Genomic DNA, 19,721 nt, shown 5'->3' with positions numbered 1-19,721 from the left:
AACCTGCCTCAAACTCGTATTTGGAGTGACAAGGTTACCTCCAGAGGCTGGAAAGAGAGTGAAGCCCCCACAGGACCCCCAAACCTGCCTGGTCAGACACGGCCAGGCACACCAGCACACAGCTGGCTCCCCACAAGGGCCTGACCCCGAGGGCCCAGAGCAGCTGGGCACAGCCTGGAGTGGGAGAGAAGAGCCCTTAGCAGAGAAAGGCAGCCACAGCCTCACCCAAGGGACAGGCAGGAGGGAAGTCCCGTCAATAAACCCGGCCCCCTGGGAAAGAACATGAAAGAACAGGAAGCTTTACACTCAGCATGACTCACATAGAACTACCCACCAGAAAAAGCTCTTCTCATTCTCATGTGAGCCCAGCTTCCAGTCACCACCTCTGAGACAGCCAAAACACACCACTCATTCAAAACAAAGGACCATTCTTTCCTCTTTATTCACAAATCTTTAGGATGAGGAAAGGGCATCTGGGGAAAAGCAGATTTGTATTTTCTTCTTACTTTTTCTCAAAATGAAATTCAAATGTCCTGGGAGAAGCGGGGAGGATCCAAGGGAAGAAAAGATTTTCCGGATTCATATGAAAAGCACTCCAGTAGCATGAACACAGTGATGAAAATGAAAATTTTAAAAAAAGTTTAACTGGCACCCTTTTGACTTAATGTATAAAAAAGAATCATCCTCTGCCTTCCTTCTTCTGGCCTGGCAGTTACTTATTTGCTTCTGTTCTGAAGGCATTTGCTTTGTTTTCCACATTTCTTCAATTCTTCTGGTACTAGTGTGTCCTGGAAAGAAAAATCAAAAAAATTAACTCTTCCAGGCAACAAAGCACTTCCTTCTACAGTATAAGTGTTCCCAGATCCCTCATTCTCTCTCAAAAGCAGCTTGTTGGACAAGCTTCCCCAAAGCAGCTTATTTGAGTGATAAAACCAGTACTGCTCTGGAATGGGGGATGGAATTCAAGGAGCATGGAAATGGTCAGAGAAAAGAAAGATTAATTTCTGGTGCAAAAGGGATGAATGTGCCTATTAAATTATAGAATTGAAAAAAAAAAAAAACAAACCCAGGCTGAAGGTAAAGCCTGCAAGTACCTTAACTTCTCCTTTTAACAGGGCTGATCCATCTGCTGGGAATCGTTGGTCCATGTAAACACAAAGATCTTCAAGTCCCCAAGAAGATCAAGCAGTCTCATGTTAGCACAGCAGACCCAACTTTTCGGGGTCCTTTTGCCTTCCGTGATGCCAGACACAGGCACACATAGCATGACACTCTTAACTGACATAGCTGGGGCATCAGAAAACTCAGCAATGAGGAAAAATGCTTGCGACTGTGTACGGCAGCAATATCTAACTTAGGGTTTGTGGATATTAAGTTACTTGCAAGATCTTAGGGCCACAGAGATGCTCTGAGAGCCAGAGCCCCTCTGCTCTGAGGGAGCTGGGGATGCTCTGCCTGGAGAAGGCCCCAGGGAGGCCTCACTGTGGCCATGCAGGACTTGAAGGGGGCTTATGAAAAGGAGCGAGGGATGTTTTATACAGGCAGATGGGGCAGTGGTTTTCAACTGAAAGAGGGCAGGTTTGGATTAGATGTTAGGAAGAAATTTTTTACACAGAAGGTGGTGAGGCACTGGCACAGGTTTGCCTACAGAGGTTGTTGATGGCCCATTTTTGGAATTTGTTAAAGGCCAGGGTGGATGTGGCCCTAAGCAACCTGGTCTTGTGGAAGGTGTCCCTGCCTACAGCAGGGGGGTTGGAACTAGAGGACCTTAAGGTCCCTTCCAACCCAAACCAGTCTGTGATTCCGTGATCCTCTAGGATTACTTACAGCCCACAAGGAATGAAGGAGTTAAAATACTAGGCTGAGAAACAGGAAACATGCAGGCTGTGGAGAACATGCTCATGAGGCACTTGGTAACAGGCCACTAAAAAGCTGCAAACCACTGGTCCAAAGTGATGTTAAAGAGAAGCATCCAAGAGCCTGAACAGCAAACACAGCAGTCATCTACAAGGACAAGTGACAGCCACCTCCAGTTCCTCTCCAGTAACTTGCTGTACCTTGTTCTGTGCTCAAATACCTCAAAACACTCCAGGGAGAGAAGAGACAGCAAAAGGGTGTTTTTCTGAGGGACATGATGCCAAATTCTCCACAGGTGACTTCCACACAACCATCCTGAACACTCCCTGATCTACAGACAGGAGCTCTCACCACAGGGCACACCATTTGTGTGGCATGACCTCCCAGTGCTGGTTTTGATTTGCACCACAAAAACTGGGCTCCATTCAACTCCCCACGTGCCTGGAGCACTGACTATGGATGTGAGAGGAAGCAGATGCTCAGGAGATGTACTTGTGCAGCACATTGCACAGTGATTTGTGGCATCACAGGACCCATCCCAGAAGCTCTCCCTCCTTCCCACAACAAACCAGTGCATTGAACAAGGAATGAAGCCCTCCATGCACACACATTCAGAACTGGGCAGTCCTGCATCCCACACCAGTGTGTGCAGAGCAAACTGGGACCTTACCTCTTGGAAAGAAAGGAAATAAAGGGCTTTCTGCTGGAAAATGGCAATGGAGACCAATGGAGACCACACGGCTGTGTGGAATGGAGGGGGCTGGGAACTGCTGCTGCCTGAGCCATCATGACCAGTTCAGTCTAATGGGAGGGTGACCCAGGACTGGGTCGTGCTCTCAGCTGAGAGAGGTGGTGCTGACCTGGCTTTGCTGCACAGAGCTCTCACCACCCCAAATGAGGATGTAATTCAGCAGGCAGAGTGCCTGGCAGCTGAATAGCCAGAATACTGCAGGTGGGGATAGGGAGTACCAGCAGCAGGATGGGAACAGCCCCAGTATCAGCCACTTTCATCAGGTCTCCTCCAGATGACATTACTAATAATTTATTTATAGGAGCAATAATATTGTTTAAACTAGGTTTATTTCATCACCTGAGAGCTTGCTTGGTGCCTGTGACAGCATATTTACATGTGCACATATCACCACACAGACTTCAGACAGTTAAGGAAATCACACAAACGCAATTCAGTCTCAGAGAACATGTACTGCTAATATGCCAACACAGCTGCAGCTGCACCCAAGGACTGATTTAAAGCCCAATAAGCAATGTTGGGGGAAGCAGCTTCAGCTCACATACTTTTTGTCAAAGGAGTGAGTGATGAGGTGAAATGAAACAGGCAGCATGCCCAGGGAAAGGCAAAATCCAAAAAGGCCCTTACTTCCTGAAGAGCTGGTCACTAGCAAACCCCCTTTTACCGCAGCGTTCTATACTTTGCCAACCTACTGCTCTGCTCTGCAGCGATCCTGCCAAAAGGAGAGAGGGAGAAAGGTTCAGAGAAGACAGGAAGGAAGAAAGCAGCCCTGTTCCAGGAACCAGACTCAGTGACAGAAATGCAAAAAAGCAAAACCAGGCCTTCTGGTAACTTCTGTAACAAGATGGTTTATACAGCCAGCCCCCTTCCCTCCCCTTCCCATGCCTGCTGTCGGCCTCCACAGCTTCGCCTCAAAGTGCAATCTGGTTAATTGTCACTGCACTTCAGCATCTGAGACAGGCAGGCAGCGTCTTCACAAGGAGATGTCTCTTTGAACTTTAAAGTCATGTACAAAAGGTTTAACTTTAGCCTCAGAGAGAAGTTTTACTTTCAAATCTGCCATTGTAGTTGCAGCTTCGTGTCATTTACCGTGAAATAGCACTCGGACACCCCCTGCAGTGGTTTGAAGGAGGAACTAACCACCTGCATCTATGTGCTAACAGAAGCCCTGGTTGAGCCAAGACACAAATTTGCTTCATTGTATTATTTTCCCCCAAATCTGTATCCTAGGCAATCTCCACTTAATAACAATGTCTCATTACACTTTAAATGAAAAAGGAAACATTATTAAATGACACAACAGCCCCAGGGGCAACAAAATTCCCATTGGAAGTTAAGCAAACAAGACAAAGTGCTACAGTGGAGAGGGCTGGACATCTGAGGGAGCAAGGCTGAGAAAGCTGGGAGGACAGTATGGAAATGGTTTATTACATTAATCAGCCTCCTTAACACAACCATAAAAGTAGAGATGTTTTAAAGAAATCAAATCAATGCAACCCTCCTGAAAATTATATTGCTTATGATTTTTTTACAGCTCTTGTCCCAGTTTTAATAGAGTGTAACCAAAAAAGTGAGAACCCAGGGCTATCTATGCAGATAGGTATTCAGGAATAAGCTCCCAGTGGCTGAAAAAGGGGAAAGAGAGGAAAGCACAGGTGTGATGGCAAAGCAGGTCAGTAAGATCATCTTCAAAGCCAGATGCTGCGTTAGTACAAAAGGGCTAAAGCTGAAGTGTCACACGGACACTGTGTGTGGCAGAAGGAGAGGGAATGGTGTGACCTCTAACCAATGCACTGCACTGGAAGTTTGGGTCACCAAACTGCTGGCTGCCCACGCCAGGGCAGTCACAAAGGCACTGCGTGGCAGAAGACACAAGTGTGCAGAATGAATCCAGTGCCAGTACAGAAATGAACGCTGTATCCCAAATATCTAGCAGAATTTTCCCTGGGTTTGCTAGTGTTTGTTGCCTCTTGTCTGTTGCTGCACAGCTGATAAGCAGCTGCTTCCCTTTTCTCCATCATCTCCCCTTAGCTAGAGGAAAACAACAGTACTTTACTCGTGCCTTACCTTCCTCCTCTCAAAATCTTTATCACAAGCAGAGCTCCCAAATAGCTGGGCCTCTCCTGAATTTAAAATGGCTTTCACAATCTAATATTATTCTAAGAGCTTGCTTCAGCACATGCCACATGACCAATTCTCTCTGCAGGAGCTGTACCTCAGGGACAGCCCCTCACTGCCCTGCTCAGTTCAAGAGGCAGGGAGTAGAGCTGAGCAGCCCAGCCCCACACACAAGGTCCAAGAGCCCAAACCAGTGCTCACTGACACACAGCAGCACCCTGTGATGTCCTCCCCACTGATGTCAAAGCTGTGCCCCCCCTTACCGCTTCACAGCTTTCTGAGCCAGCATCCTGTTGCCTGCCAGGAATGTGATGCCACCCAAAATGGCCAAGTACTTCAGAGTCTGGAACATGTTGAGCTGAGTCCAGTAGACATACATGAGTCCCAACATTGCTGGGGGAAAAAAAAAAGAGAGTCCATGGCTGAAACTGCATTTCAAAGATCAACCATTTGTTATCCTCAGAACAACTGTACTGCCAGGCCTAAGCATTTGGTTTCTATCTCATCTCTGAAGCTCTGAATGGCAGATCTAAAGACTACATATTATTGCCAGGGAATGAAGACATCTGGGTCCCCATTCTGGAAAGAAAATGTGACACTAACAGCTTGCAATCAACCCTCCTGTGGCAGAATTATGGACATACTATAGACATTAAGGGCTATTAAAAAGAGGAGGATACTCTGGATTTCAATAGGGGATATTAACCTCACACATCTGTAAGGGCTTACAGCTTTATAAAGCTTCCAAGGAAGCTGACTTGGACTGAGAAACATAATGGCATTTGGAAATCAGTAGATTCCATATTCTCCCAACCTGCTATGTTTTTGAAACTCTACCAAGACATTAAATAACTGTGTGACCAAAGGCACAATAAAATTGATGAAAAAAAATTGGTTCAGCCAAAGAACCAGAAGTGTTTTCATGGGAAGAGCTTTAAAGAAAAGATGTAGCCATTCACTGTTAACACAGTCCTGCAGGTTTCAATCCCCACAGAACCTCCCTGCTCTCAGAGGATAAACATGCAATAAAGAAAGTGTGACCTCTGGAAATAAGAAGTTCTATTAAGTACAGATAAATGGAGTGAGAGAGGGGCCCGGATAATGAAGGCTGTTATAAGCTGATGGCCAAAACAGGTTTATCACCGTATTAACAGTCATGAAAAGCAGGAAGGCAGATGGAAACAAAAAGAACAAATGTTATGCTGTTATGTCATTAGAGTTAATAGACCACGAGCCCATTAACCACAGGCTCTCATCTGTAACTCCCAGGTGAGGAGGTCAAACACAGCAGAAAGCCTCTGACACTTACCAGCATGTCCCATGTGAAAAACAATGGTGCTGGGAGAAAAGCTGAAGTTGGAGATGTTGGCACCTATCTTGATCCACTAAAAGGAAAAGAAGCAAAACTGGAGTTAAACAGCCTTGTAAACACAAGCTTTTATTTTAAGCTTCAGTATCCTTCAAGCCTGTTTGCCTTAAGATCTTCAGTGAATCTAGTGTATTCTCTACAGAAGCACTTGTTTACTACTGCAAGAGGAGAGAGCAATAATTTTGCTAAAGGCAGCATTGTTGAGCTCTTCCAGTGAATATTTCTTCTGCTACTTCTGACTGCCCTAATGCAGTTCCTCAAATATCTTAAACTGATGAGAGTACTGCTCCAAATTTAAATACTGAAAAAGGTAATGCTCTCTTTTTGGACTCATCCAAAGAACAACTATAGATACAAGATGTTTGCTCAGAGTATCATTTTTAGCTTTTGACTACAAAAGATAAAGGCATGAAGGGTGGAAAAGAGGAGCAGCAACAATGAGTTTTTTCATTGAAGCATCATCAACTTGTATATTGTGAACTCCATAGACCAGAGGACATGACTGCCTGAATGCCAGCTTTCACTGAGACTGGCAAATGGGAAATTACTCTTGGAATCAGTTTCATCTTCCAAATAAGGAGTAATTTAACTTGCCTCTGTGAGATTTTTTTATTGCATTAAGTTCAAAGCACTGACCTGATGATACAGTGAGTAGCAGAGGATGTTTCAACTACAGACACTCAAATGTCCATAAATGGGAATTCAGTCTGATAGGATTCAGTAACACAGATTTTGCGATGGATTTATTACATGTGAGGCAGAATAACTGCTTTTTTCCTGTGGAAGTCTAATGTTATTACAACTTAATCAGCCCACTGTTATTCACCATCCCCAGCTGAAGCACACTGAAGAAACTCATCCACCTACTTCAATTTGGCAACAGTGCTACTCTGCTTCGACTACAACCTCAAAAAACCAAACCAGACCAACGCTCTGCACTGACATCTGCTAGCTGTGACTGCAGCACTGCTGTGCCAGTCATGATTAACCAAGAGTTTTAGCAAGAAATCGACCTGTCCAACCTCCTAAGTGACTCTGGACTGGACAGGAAAAGGTATTGCTCTTTTGTGACCCAGTTCACTCACCAGGATGAGCAGCAAAAGCAGTGGGGAGAGAACCAACGCTGTGAAAGTGTTGGACACCACTGTGGGAGGCCTCTTCTCAGGTTCCCTGAAGAGGTGCTGCAAACAAACAAAACCAACTCATGAGGAGGAGTATTCCAACAGAGCAGCTTCTCTGCTCCCCAGATGACCCGCTGCAGCCCTGGTGCTGTTTTCAAGAGGTTCCTCTGCATGAGAGCCATTCTTCTTAAGGCAAAGCAGTCTATTCCAGTCTCTGCACATTTGATTTCTTGCACAGTTAACTTTTCCTTGCACTCACAGAAGCACTTGTTAGCTTGACACCAGCACAGATGGCTGGAACAAAGCAGAGACCTTTCTGCGGTGCTTACCTGGCCAAATTTTCATGTTTGAGTCTTCTCACTGACACCAATTGCTCTCTCACAGGTAGAACACACAGCTTATTTCTTCATACACCAGAGAACTCCAACAAATTTCTCTCCATTAAGCAGTAACTCTGGTCTTCCTTTAATTACATTACTTCCAAATACATTATGATGAGAACACTAGGCCCTCATCTCCACACAATTTTGACTGTACCTGGATTTCAGGTTTGGGAACAAAGAGGTTCTTGGACTGGACTGTGGATGGTGCATCCTCTTCTGGGAACGTGATCACAACATCAGCCTGAAATGAAATCATGCAGCTTCATGCATTTAGATCTAAATGTATTAATAAAATCTATTCCATTACTGTGCTCTATTTCCTTATTTGCCAATCTATGATCTACATAATTTTTAAAGGAAATTGAGAAAAAAAGACACCAGATTTTTTAAGAAGCAACTTCTCCTAAACAGAGGCAGTAATTCCATTCAGCCATCATTAAGGACTGGACTTATTTCCAGCAGAGAAAGAGCAGAGAGGTTAAACCTTGAGAGCTTGCTGTGAAATTACAATCAAACCCATAAACCTTCTGAAGTTTCTGCACCACCACATGATTAAATGAATGCTAATTTCTGTCTTGCTTTCATGTTTACTTAAAACTTGCAACGAACAGCAAACCTCAGAGCCCATAAATGGCCAAAAGGATTCTGATTGACTACGAAGAGTAAAACATTTGAGCTTTTTGCTTCCAAGCCTGTACCATGCTCTCCTGTTAGACTGTCAGTAATGCCAAAATCACACCACCCCACTTCCAGCTATCTACCACATTCCACAGGATTGGATTTTCCAGAGTGGCATCTCCAATGATCAGGTAAAGAGTGTAGGTCCCAGAGGCAGAGTCAAATTCAGTCTTTCTTTCAGAGGTATCCAGTTCAAACTTGTACACATTCTTGCTGTCTGGTTCTGCAACAAACACCACCTCCTGGCCAGTCTTTTGGTTGTGAAGTCGGACAAAAGTCTGCAAGGAAGATTGGAACATTCAAGGACTTTTTCAGCCAACAATCTACATTAAAAAAAAAATAATCAGAAGTGTGCTTTTACAGTGCAGACTATGTGCACTCAATGTGTGGAGTTAAATACAACACAATACCAGAGCCAGGATAGGTTTCATTTAACAGACAAAACAAATGAAGTGAATCTCCCATCTACTGAGATCAGTGATCTTCACAGTCAGAAACATAAGGCTTCTCAAAACCTATCAAATCTTTTCAAGAGCAACTGTCAACTCAGATGCTTCATGACAGAACATCTTGGTAATACAGCAATGACAAAAATTGTCCTAACCTGGTGAGGGATGAGTTCAGCTCCACTGTTCACATCTATCAGCTGGAAGGATAAAGCAAAGTTCTGATGGCTGTCAGCAGTGAACGAGCCCTTGGCTTTGGCTGGGTAAGCTACCCTAGGAGGAAAAAAACCCACAGAGAACTGAGGTCATCTTCCAAGAGAAGGCCTGGTGCTCAGAGAAACCAAGGCTCTAGTCTAGAGTCAGGACTGCCCTTAAAGGATCACACACCCCATGCTGTTTTACCTGGTTGTTTTTGGTGCAATGCTCTGATCTTTATCCACGGTAGAAAGATCTACATTAGTAATCCCCACTTCTGTGGAAACTTTTACTTTCAGCTGCAACAAAACACAATAGAAAATTCCTCAGAGCGCTCTACACACCAATTATGGTCAAGTTCATTGCAGAGGCTTTAGCTCTTCTGTCCCTCTTCCCCAAAGAGGGTCTTATGACCAAGCTCAAGTCAGAGCCTAACCTGAACAGAAGGATCTACAGCAATTTACCTTCTGGCACAACTCCTGAACCAGTCACCCACCCTGAGCCATCCCCTTCCTCCCTGCACAAGCAGCCAGCCCTGCAGACACCAACTTCTCAGGCATGCTGGAATTAGCTGCCCTTGAGAGCCCTGTTTTTAATGGAACTACCCAGATCCAACTAGTTTGCCTTTTGAACTAGCAGAAACCAGCTATTAAAGATTACATCACATATAATACAACTTAACACTGCCTGTGCATATGTCCTTCTACTTTCTGGACAGCAATTTGAGACAAGAGGTCTCCAGATACCAACCAGTTCTGCCTCTGTTGGCTCCTAGAGCCCAACAGGTTTCCGTTGATTTTATTACCAGCAGGCAAACGCCAAAGCATTCCTGCAGACCTGCACTTTATCCAGCAAGTTTTCCTTCAGAGTCACAGCATTCATCACTTAGTGCAGGGCAGCCAATAAGGCCCTGCCATTTATCACACTCCTCTGTGTTAAGTGCAGTATAAACCCCAAGCAGAGAAATAATTTCCTGCCCTTTCCCCAGCCCCAAACCACAGCCCATCCAGGCACTGAGCCGAGGGTTTGACTGATTTCAATTCTTCTCTCAAATATAAGCAGTTACTGCAGTCTGTAGTTTTTAATTAGCACATTTGTTCTCACAGCTTACAAATGCTCCCCTAGAGAATTAAAGTTTCATTGCCAAGATATTTTTCATCTTATACTACAATTTGTTATTACAGGTTTGCTCATGTGAACCAGCTCCACACCCTCAGCCCAAAAAATAATTCACAGGGAACCTGTGGGAAAAATATGTAAAAACATTAACTAAACTATTCAGGTCAGACTTCAAACACAATCATCTTGGCAGTTCCTTTACAACAAAAAGTGTAATTTAAGAGAGAGGCTACTGCTGAAATGGATCCATTAACATGCAGATGATTAAGGCTAACTTTAGCACAGCCTTAACTTGTTCCAAGACTGGGGCAAAGAAAGATGGACTAATGAAATATTAATTTTATAAAAGTTGTGTGAAGGCAACTCAGAGCTGCTGCACACAGCCTCTGCAACTGCACAGTACACAAACATCTCTCAAATATTTTAATGCCAGGAAATGTAGTCTCTGCCTGAGTAATAACCCACTGGTTTAGCTCATTACTGTCAAAACGATGGTGCATTAAGGACAATTAATGCTAATAACAGTAAGGAAAAAAGCAGCTCCCCAGCAGTCCTCCCCCGTAACAATGTGTCTTATTAGCAGCTGTTCCCACAAAGCTGCCGGTGCTAATACATTCCTGCCGGTGCCTCCCTGTGCCAGCCCCAGCTTAAGCAGGACAATCCAGCCCCTTCTGACACCCCTGAGTGCCATTACTGCTCCACTGACAGAGTCAATTTGATACTCAGAGTAAAGGTCAGCAGTTGTAAGTGTCCTCCTCCAAGCTAAATATGTTGGAAGACTTGAAACGCTAATTGTTTCCTTAAATAGGTGATTGAGGGCAAAAATTAACCCTGGGACCTCTTTGGAGAAGAGCATTCTCAGCTGTTGACACTGGGGTGACTACATGAACAGTCACAGAGGTCACATTGCTCTCACTGTAACAAACCTGAGGAAAGGAAAACTCCAAGTATTTATCTAGAACTGCTCTTCTAGAAAGGTGTGGTCTAACAGCTTTTGCCACCAAAAATGAGGGGCTTATGCACGAAAGGAAGACTTCATCTGCTTTGGTCACTGTTTCTCCACTACAAAATCTCCACCATATAGTGGTTTGGAGATGCCAAAAGACCCCCTTGACTCTCTTCTAGGGCTCTAGAGCTTATACAAACAGACAACAACAAATGCTCAGCTTCCATACATCAGGCAATCCCCAGACAACTGGAAGCCAAACCTTGAGATTCATGGGCTCAAATCTGGAGTGCTCTGAAGAACTAACACTTGGTAATCATTTCTGCATATCGACTTAGGGCTGCCATATAAACACTTCCACTGTTACCCTTTGTTCACATGCTGTCAGATCAGCATCTCAGTGATAAGTCGGGTTTGCAATTGACACAAATCCCTTTTGATCATATATTAATCTGGTTACTGGCCATAATCCTGAGTCAAAATCCGATGCATTACAGAAAAACATGTGATAAAAATTCCATACAACATCCTTCACAAGTATAAATAAAAAGCTGTTTCAGTGAATAGGCACACAATGAAAACACATGAAAGAGCACACTCACCTCCACTTTGTTAGCAATAAATCGCTTATCTCCATCTACACTGATAGAGAAATCATAATATCCACTTGCAGGTTTCACATTCATGAAGTTCAGCTCAAAGAAATCTCTGTAACAACAAAACCCAAGGTGTTAAACCTCCAAATACGCTGCATTAAATAGGTAAACAAACACAGCACAAAGCTAACGTTGCTAAGTGTAGCAGAAAAAGAATTCTTCAAAGCTGACCAAAGTCAAAGAACATTGGAATTTCCCACTCCCAGTGAAAAGAAAAAACAACAGAAATTCACCATCACCACCAAATGTGCTCAGTCATGCGACACCAACAAAACACAACCACAGCATTTTGAGTCTTCTATCACAGAAACATTTCTCTGGTGGAAAAACACTTATGGAAAGTAAGTCCAACATTGTTTAAATAACAGCTGTTTGCCTTACTCTAAAAATAATGTTATTTTCTTACCCAGCGAGAGTAAATGGTAGCTGTTGAAGGACAGTGGCTTTGCTAGACACAGACTTGGCTTGGTCAAGCTTTACAGAAACTTGAGTCAGTAGCTGGGACATAACATTGGTCACTTGCAGCTGCAAGAGAAAAACCAGCATTTCTGTGAAATCTGTCCCAGAAGGAATGCAGGAGCACAGACAACTTGGTACCCCTCTGTGTTATGCACCCAGAGCTCTTCCCTGCTCAGCATCCCACATTCCCTTGTTCCTTCTAACGCAATAGGGAAGGTGAAGAGCCGGCTTCCACACCGTGCCTTCTTGAGGCAGTGTCTGGTAAGCCCTGGTAAGCCAAGGTTCCTAAAAATCACTTCATAAAAGCCGTAAAATCCCACATCTACTGGAACCTGAGTCACAGAGCTAAAAGTGAGAGACAGCACCTTACACTTTCAGTCAGCCCAGACCTACAGTTACACAGACTGAGCCAAGATTTGGGGCTAAGGCCTTACCCTGAGTACGGGCTGATGATGAGACACAGCTGCAGGCCCATCAGGGACAATGATGACAGGCAAGTGGAAGCGGTTCTGGGATAAGGAACTTGCAGCACGAGCAACGCTGAAGGCCTCTGAGAGTGTCTCAAAGTTTTTCTTGCTAAAAATCGCATTCATCAGCTGGATAACTTGATCCTGAAAGAGGAAAAGGCAATCACATATAAGCACCAGCAGCTTACCACAACATTGCAAGCTGGCTCAGTATGTTATTAATGAAAACATTATTCATAAAAGGCTGTTTAATTTTCCATTTGCTTTAAAAATACTTCAAGTTATGAGGCAACCCAAAATGATCTACCTTTGGAATTTCACATGTGCATTCTTATTCTTGGCTGGGAGGTTCCAACCACAGTGGCTGGAACTGTGCTAAGAATTTGGAAAAGCAGAATTTGGATCCACCTCTGTAAATGACGTGTTTCGGAGTGGAAGATGTCATCAGCTCAACTACCCAGACTGCATGTGGCTGCAAAAAGACAATTTGGCTGCAAGAGCTGCACAATTGTCTTCATACAGTGGAGCAGGACCAGGCTTGATGTCCTGGCTACCTGCCAGGCTGGGAAGGCCATGGAGCGAAGCATCCCAATGGCTCTGGAAGGAGGAAGTCTAGGCCCATGCAGGCTTATCCCCTCAGGCTCAGCAGTGTCCTCAAGCTAAGAGGATTAGCTTTAAAGCAGTACCACCAGGAGCACAGAGCCAGCTCTGGCTTTGGGATGTGCCAAAGCTAATTTGTTCTCTCCAAAGCAGGAGTGGGACTGCATCCCCCCAGCTGGTTTTGTAGGCTGACTTGGTAGGGTTAGGGCATCTGCACCACACTGCATGTCATTCATTATCCCTCATTATTCAGCTTCTTCCATCACTGCCTGCTAGTCTGGAAAACAGAGGAATTGGCTACTTGTACTTTGAGCCAAACAAAGGATTTTGGGCTAAATTCTAATGAGAATGAGAACAGTCAAAGACAATCCCAAATAAAGCAACAGGGATACAACTTAGTGACCTACAAAGAACGCTTTTAAATGAAATCCTCTGCATCTCAAATTTTCACTCTCCTGCTTGTACCAGGAAAGCACCAAACAATACCCCAACTAGAGAAAGCATCCAGACAAATGCTACAAAACTCCTGCACAGTGCAAATCCTGCAGTGTTTTTCATGTCTGTGGAGGGCATGGCACCGCTCCAGACCCTAATCCCCAACTGACACTCTCACTAAAGTTGGGGGGGGAGGGGGGGGGAAAGCAGCTATTTTTTCAAATACTACATGCTATTTTTTAAAGACAGTTTTGTGGCATTCTAAAGGCACTCTCACCATTCACCAGAGATAAAGCCTTAAGCCCCAACAGCAGCACTTCTGACAGCACAATTCTGAAAAAAAACCTAAACAATTTTCCTTAATTGGTCTTTTTTTAGCATCATTTGGATGCTGACAGTTTGAATTGTGCGTGGCAGAATCACCACCTCAAAAATGACATCAAAATTACCTTGCATTAGTCTGTTTGGCAGTAGTGTGGAAAAGAGCCAGGATTGAACTCAGATGTCTTACACTGGCTTCAGTCTTAACCCTGCCACTTTGGCTCATGCTTTAGGGAGTTGCCATTCTCACTCCAAAGTACATCTAACTCCATTAACTTGTGGAAAAAAAAATCAAGTGGATAGCTTGCAGTAATGATTTCTAGTTTAACCAAGATCAAAAGAAATTTCCAAGAGTCTTTCATCTTAGACAACAAGTTTTTTCATCTGGATTCCTGCAGGCACGTGGTAATGTTGTCTCTCTTTTGGGCACCCCAAACTCGGGTGCCCGCCATTTCCTCACAGATAAGTAACATTTGCAAAACACTTTGAAATGCTGGAAAGTGCTACACAAATGCCAAATAGCAGAACAAACTCTCAAACAAGGGTTTTTTTCAACACCTTGTCTCAATAAACAAAGAAAAGCTAAGCCTCACTTGCAATTTCCCTCTGTACATTTGGAAAAGGAAAAAACCCAACAAATCCAGCCTGTGATCTTTAAGTTGGAATTTCCTCTTAGATTCTGTTTCCTAGCATTCCTGCCACAATGTCCCTTTTCACTGAGTATGCTCAATATTTTTTCCAATAGAAATTCTACCCAGTTACACAGGGCTCTTGCACTGCACCACAGGGACTGTGCAGATCCTTTTTGGGAGTTGGAGTGTGCAATGGAGGAAAAGGCAGGTACAGACCTCCTTTATTGCTGGCTCTGTACCCACGTGGTCTGACAGCTTATAGGCAGCAGCAACAAACAGGGCAGTAGTCTCAATTCCTTCTTCAAATTGTAGGTAAACTCCACCCAGGTCATCCAAGCGAGCGACAAGGTCCTGACAGAAAGAGTTATTAAAATATAAATTGCGTTCTGGTAGATCCACAGAAGTTATCTCTGCTGTTAGGCTGGCCTGTAATCAAAAATTATCTGTATGGGATCAATGATATATTTTATAACAGTCATTTAGAAACAGGAAAAAAGAAAATCCTCCAGCCTTTAGTGGATTTAATTATATGGAAATGTCAGGATTTTCTGTCTCAGTCCACTGTGAAACAGATAAAAGTCCAAGGAATTATCTGCTTGAAAGCCAAGCCACATCATATCATCAGACAATAATCTGAGTTGGTTTTTCATTTTGTTTTTGACATTAATACTTCTTTTAGTTCCAAAGTGATCTAGCAAATTTCTAAATAATTAGAGAGCACAGTGTTCCTACCTCGATCTCCTCAACAATGCTACTTAGATCTGCCTGCTGGGACAGGTAAGATGCCGTCTCCAAAGCCTGGATGGTTCTTAAACAAGAACAAACAAAACCAAACAAGTGTATGATTATTCCTTCCTTAAAAGCCAAACATCATTTAAATCAAAGCAGCAACTGCGTTTTCTATTCTGAATGAAGTGTAAAACAGCTGTTCCTGCCTTCAGTTCACTCAAGAGAATGAATCTGAAGTCATTTAGTGTTAGCTTAGCATTCATTACAGAATGTCACTTTAGCTGCATCAGTGCTGCAAGAAACTCGCAGACTCAAAGGCAGAGAAAAGAACAAACTGATCCCTGCAGAGCACAGATCCCAGACTTGCTACTGAGGCTTCCAGGAATCAATTTTTTTAGTCAACAAAGCAAGTTTTAAAGTTTCCCTTTCTTCCCCAGCCTTTAAGGGACATTCTGTTCTCTTGTTTCACAGTGAAACAAAGTTCTTTGGTGATAAATGCCAAGATTCATTCAGCTTACTGGCACATATTTTCCAGCTCACAGTGCAGGCACCCCAAACTACAAACAACAGGGCTGAGAAAGAGCATCAAGTCTGCTGCAACCATAAAGGACACAGAATCATGGTTGGGTATAAAGTAAAAATTCTGTTTGTCAATCCTTTCAGCTGGAGGCTTTTTTGGGATATCTTCCCTTTACTGACCATTATCTTTGAACTAAACTGAATATAGAAGTTCATTTACAAAATCATACAAAAATGGCCCCAAAACATGTATTTCATTCTCCCTGAGGAACAGTAATGAACTGGACAAAACACAGCACCTACTCTACTACATCTATATTACAAATATTAAGCATTTAAATACTCTTTAATTCAAAATCCAGCTGCCTGGAGGATAAACACGTGCATCACTCCTGCCTGAGACTTACGCCAGCACGCTCTCTTCCTTGCTGAGACGAGCAGTGAGAGCACTCAGTGCTTCCTGGGATGCCAAAGGAAGGCCAAAGCCACTCAGGGCACCAACAGCGTGGAAAATTTGGGTGACTGAGGAATCCTCACTGACAGCTGCCAGCAGCAGCTCCCTGGTCTCATTTGAAATGGTGGCCTGAGGAAGAGCAGAGGGAACACAGCGATTCACACTTGAAGAAACATGGCCTTCAAATCACCACTGATTCCTTCCTGGAGCAACACACTAGACTGGTGAACCACTATAAGCTTCTGGGAAAAATCCATTTATCATTCATTACCTTTTAGTTTAATTGATTAAACACCTAAGTTTTGCTGTCAACCATCAATCAGTCATGATAATCCATGATTCAGATTTATCCTGGTAACCCGCTACTGCTTTTCATGTGGCATCACATCACTGTGTAGCAGCCAGGGGTACTGATGACAAAGAGGGCTTGGATAACCCACCCCAGTTCAGCAAGGGTGGTCTGCACCTGTATCCAGCAGTGTTCCAACACCCAAACAGTCTGTCATCCACCCAGGGAGCTTCTAATCAAGACAGTCCTGAGAATTCTAATAAAATGTGCTGCCTTTTACTTAGCCATCAGTGTTTAATTAAAAAACATCCCCTCAGAATTACTCTGGACCAAATACTTGTGTTATATGTCTATACTTTGCCTTGTGTAGAGCATGCCCAAACATTTATTTACCTAAGGCACAACAGAGAACAATCCACTAAAAGAAAGTAAAAGTTATGCATAAAACAAACCCAAGAAAACTATCAAGGCAAGTATTTCTTTGGTAATACCTGTCTGCAGAACTCAGGGCTCCACACTCACCTCACAGCCAGACAGGACCTGGATCGACTGGGCAGCATAAAAGAGGGATTCAACACTGCTGGAGTCCACATGAGATTTGATGAACTTGCATGCAGCCTGTGGAGAAACAGAAGCTAATGTAAACCACTGAGAGGAGATTTAAACAATACTCTAAGGCAATTCCACGAACACTTTGCGTTTTTATACCCCCCAGATTCTATTCTGCCAAGTGCTGCACATAAACCAGGGTGGTTCCTCCTAGAAGACATAAGGAATTTTCACATAAACTCTACTACAACCATAATTCAAACCTAAACTGAGTATAATTATAAACCCTATCAAATTAAAGTCTTACAGGTATATTTAGTAGGGAAAACCTTCCAGGATAGAGAACAGATGAACGGAAATTCTGTGGGTGAGCTTCCTTTCCAGCTGCATATCACACCATCATGAATGGATAGAAATACAGAATTTCAAAGAATGCAGAGAGAAAAATGGGGCAAACAGGTACAGCATGAAGGGAAGCAAAGCGACTGCTCCTTGGTTTGTATTAACTGACAGCTGGGTGGATGGATCACTGGGATGCATTTTAAACAGAAAATAACCAGGAATTTAACTGCTCATACATAAATCACAGGGCTTTGAGCATGTGAAGCACAGGCCTTTACAAGCAGGACAAGACTGCATTACACAGGAATATTCCTAGACTTTCTCTTGGCTAAGGAGGATCAGGTCAGAGATTACTTAGTCAAAGCTGACACCCTCAAACCCATGGGACCCAATGGGATGCAGCCACAAGCACTCTGGGAGCGGGCAAACCTTATTGCTAAGCCATTCCCCATCATCTTTGGGAGCTCATGGAAAATAGGAGGTGCCTGAAGACTGGAGGAAAGCCAGTGTCACTCCAGCCTTCAAAAAGGGCAAGGAAGAGGACATCGGGAACCACAGGCCAGTCAGCCTCACCTCCAGCCCTGGAAAGGTGTTGGAACAGCTCATCCTGGCTGTCATCTTTAAACACATGGAGGAAAACAGGGTGATGAAGAGTAGCCAACACAGATTCACCAAGGGAAAATCATGCTTAACCAATGTGGTAGCCTTCCAGGAGATGACCTTCTCCCTGGAGAAGCACCAGGTGGACAACAAGCTTCCGTGAGCCAGCAGAGTGTCCTGGGGACCAAGAAGACCAGTGGTATCCTGGGGTGCATTGGAAAGAGCACTGCCAGCAGGTCAGGGACGTGATCCTGTCCCTCTAATCAGCTGTGCTGAGGCACATCTGGAGTGCTGTTTTTGGTGCTGGGCTTCCCAGTTCAAGACAGACAAGGACATACTGGAGGGCTGTGAAGTCTCTCAGGAGGGAAGGCTGAGGGAGCTGGGACTGTTCAGCCTCAAGGAGAGCTTATCAGTGCACACAGACATCTTAAGGGTGGGTCATTCCATGGTAGATGTTCAAGTATTACACCTAGCTATTATTTTTACTATCTCTAGCTTTTAAATAGCCCCATCCTGTGAAGAGGTGCACTGTGCACAAAAAAAGTTTTATCACAAAATCTTCAGGAGCCTCACAGCTAAGAGCTTATGTGCAGAACCCAAAGGGAAAGCAAGACCAAATGGTTTGGAACCCCTGTACTGGATGAATCTATGAGGAAAGAACAAACTTCTATTTACAGTTCACATGCACAGGTCAACATCCTCATGCATGTGAGCAGGTGTGCCTGTGTGAGGAGGATGTTACAGGCACAACCTGCAATATTTAAACTAGAAATGCTTAGAGACACAGCACAGTAAGAATTATGTTGATACCACCAGCCTTTAATTTAGACAATCAATTATATATATAAATAGCACTGCCTGAATTCAGTACTTGAACTGAAACAAACTAATGAGAACTCTATTTAACAGTACAGCAAACGTGCCACAGGCAGGGAACTTATTCACAAGACAGTTAAACAAATTGATATCCACACCAACATCACAACGGGCCGTGGAGGAGCGAGCCCTGAAGCCACCATTTACAGGCAGTGAGTGTAAGCGAGCCAGGGCCACGCTTATGCCCGGACAAAGATGCAATTTATCCAGATAACACAGGAGAGTCGGTAATTACCAGTGACACGCCGGTACTTACTAAGAATATAACGCACGTACGTATTACATCCCTCACACGGTCCTGTCCAAGCCGAGGTCGCTCTATAAACTCATATTATAGTAATAATTCGTCTTTCGCTGCTCTGCAGCAGGCCCTCAGTACAGCAAAGCGCCCCCGGGCAGCGGCAGCGGGGCCCTCCTCCGCTCACCTTTTCGTCCGCCACCCGCACCCCGAGGCTGCTGAGTCCCACCACGGAGTAGTAGGCGGCCCGCACGTCGGTGAAGGGCCGCTCCAGCACAGCCCGCAGCCGCGCCAGGTCGCGGGCAGCGAGACGATGGCTGGGGACGAGGGCCTGGGCACTGGCGAGGAGAAGCAAGAAGCTGAGCGCCGCTTCCAAACGCAGCCTGGAGCCTGCGGAGAGATAAACGCGTTACCCTGAGTCCCCTCTTCCCCACAGTACCAGTACCAGCCCCGGCCTACCGCCCTCGCCTCACCCGGCGCCGCCATGATGCCGCCCCCTCCCGCGCCACGGCGCCGCTTCCGCCCCGCGCCCCGCCCCTCCCCGGCACGCGCCATCACGCCACGGGGTGTAA

General features: G+C 44.5%; 1 protein-coding gene across 2 annotated transcripts; it reads right to left on the bottom strand.

Moving 5' to 3' along the window:
* Nucleotides 1-411: 411 nt before the first annotated feature.
* RPN2 (ribophorin II) lies at nucleotides 412-19,719 on the bottom strand. Of its 2 annotated transcripts, XM_032127043.1 has the most exons (18): nucleotides 19,623-19,719; nucleotides 19,337-19,539; nucleotides 17,067-17,162; nucleotides 16,209-16,384; nucleotides 15,286-15,361; nucleotides 14,770-14,904; nucleotides 12,533-12,709; nucleotides 12,046-12,164; nucleotides 11,586-11,691; nucleotides 9,126-9,217; nucleotides 8,882-8,996; nucleotides 8,361-8,555; nucleotides 7,754-7,840; nucleotides 7,181-7,276; nucleotides 6,036-6,111; nucleotides 4,990-5,119; nucleotides 3,236-3,320; nucleotides 412-788 (listed from the first exon to the last, which is right to left on the bottom strand). In XM_032127043.1, the coding sequence occupies exons 1-17, from the start codon at nucleotides 19,702-19,704 to the stop codon at nucleotides 3,269-3,271; spliced, it is 2,013 nt and encodes a 670-aa protein (XP_031982934.1). In that variant the 5' UTR covers nucleotides 19,705-19,719; the 3' UTR covers nucleotides 412-788; nucleotides 3,236-3,268. The 2 variants fall into 2 exon arrangements, with proteins under 2 accessions (XP_031982934.1, XP_031982935.1); XM_032127044.1 differs by lacking the exon at nucleotides 3,236-3,320.
* Between the last annotated feature and the right edge of the window lie 2 nt (nucleotides 19,720-19,721).

This window comes from Corvus moneduloides, chromosome 17 (assembly GCF_009650955.1).
Source record: "Corvus moneduloides isolate bCorMon1 chromosome 17, bCorMon1.pri, whole genome shotgun sequence".
Lineage (NCBI taxonomy): Eukaryota > Metazoa > Chordata > Aves > Passeriformes > Corvidae > Corvus > Corvus moneduloides.
Note: the sequence above shows the minus strand (reverse complement) of the source record. Positions and strands in the feature narration are given on the sequence as shown.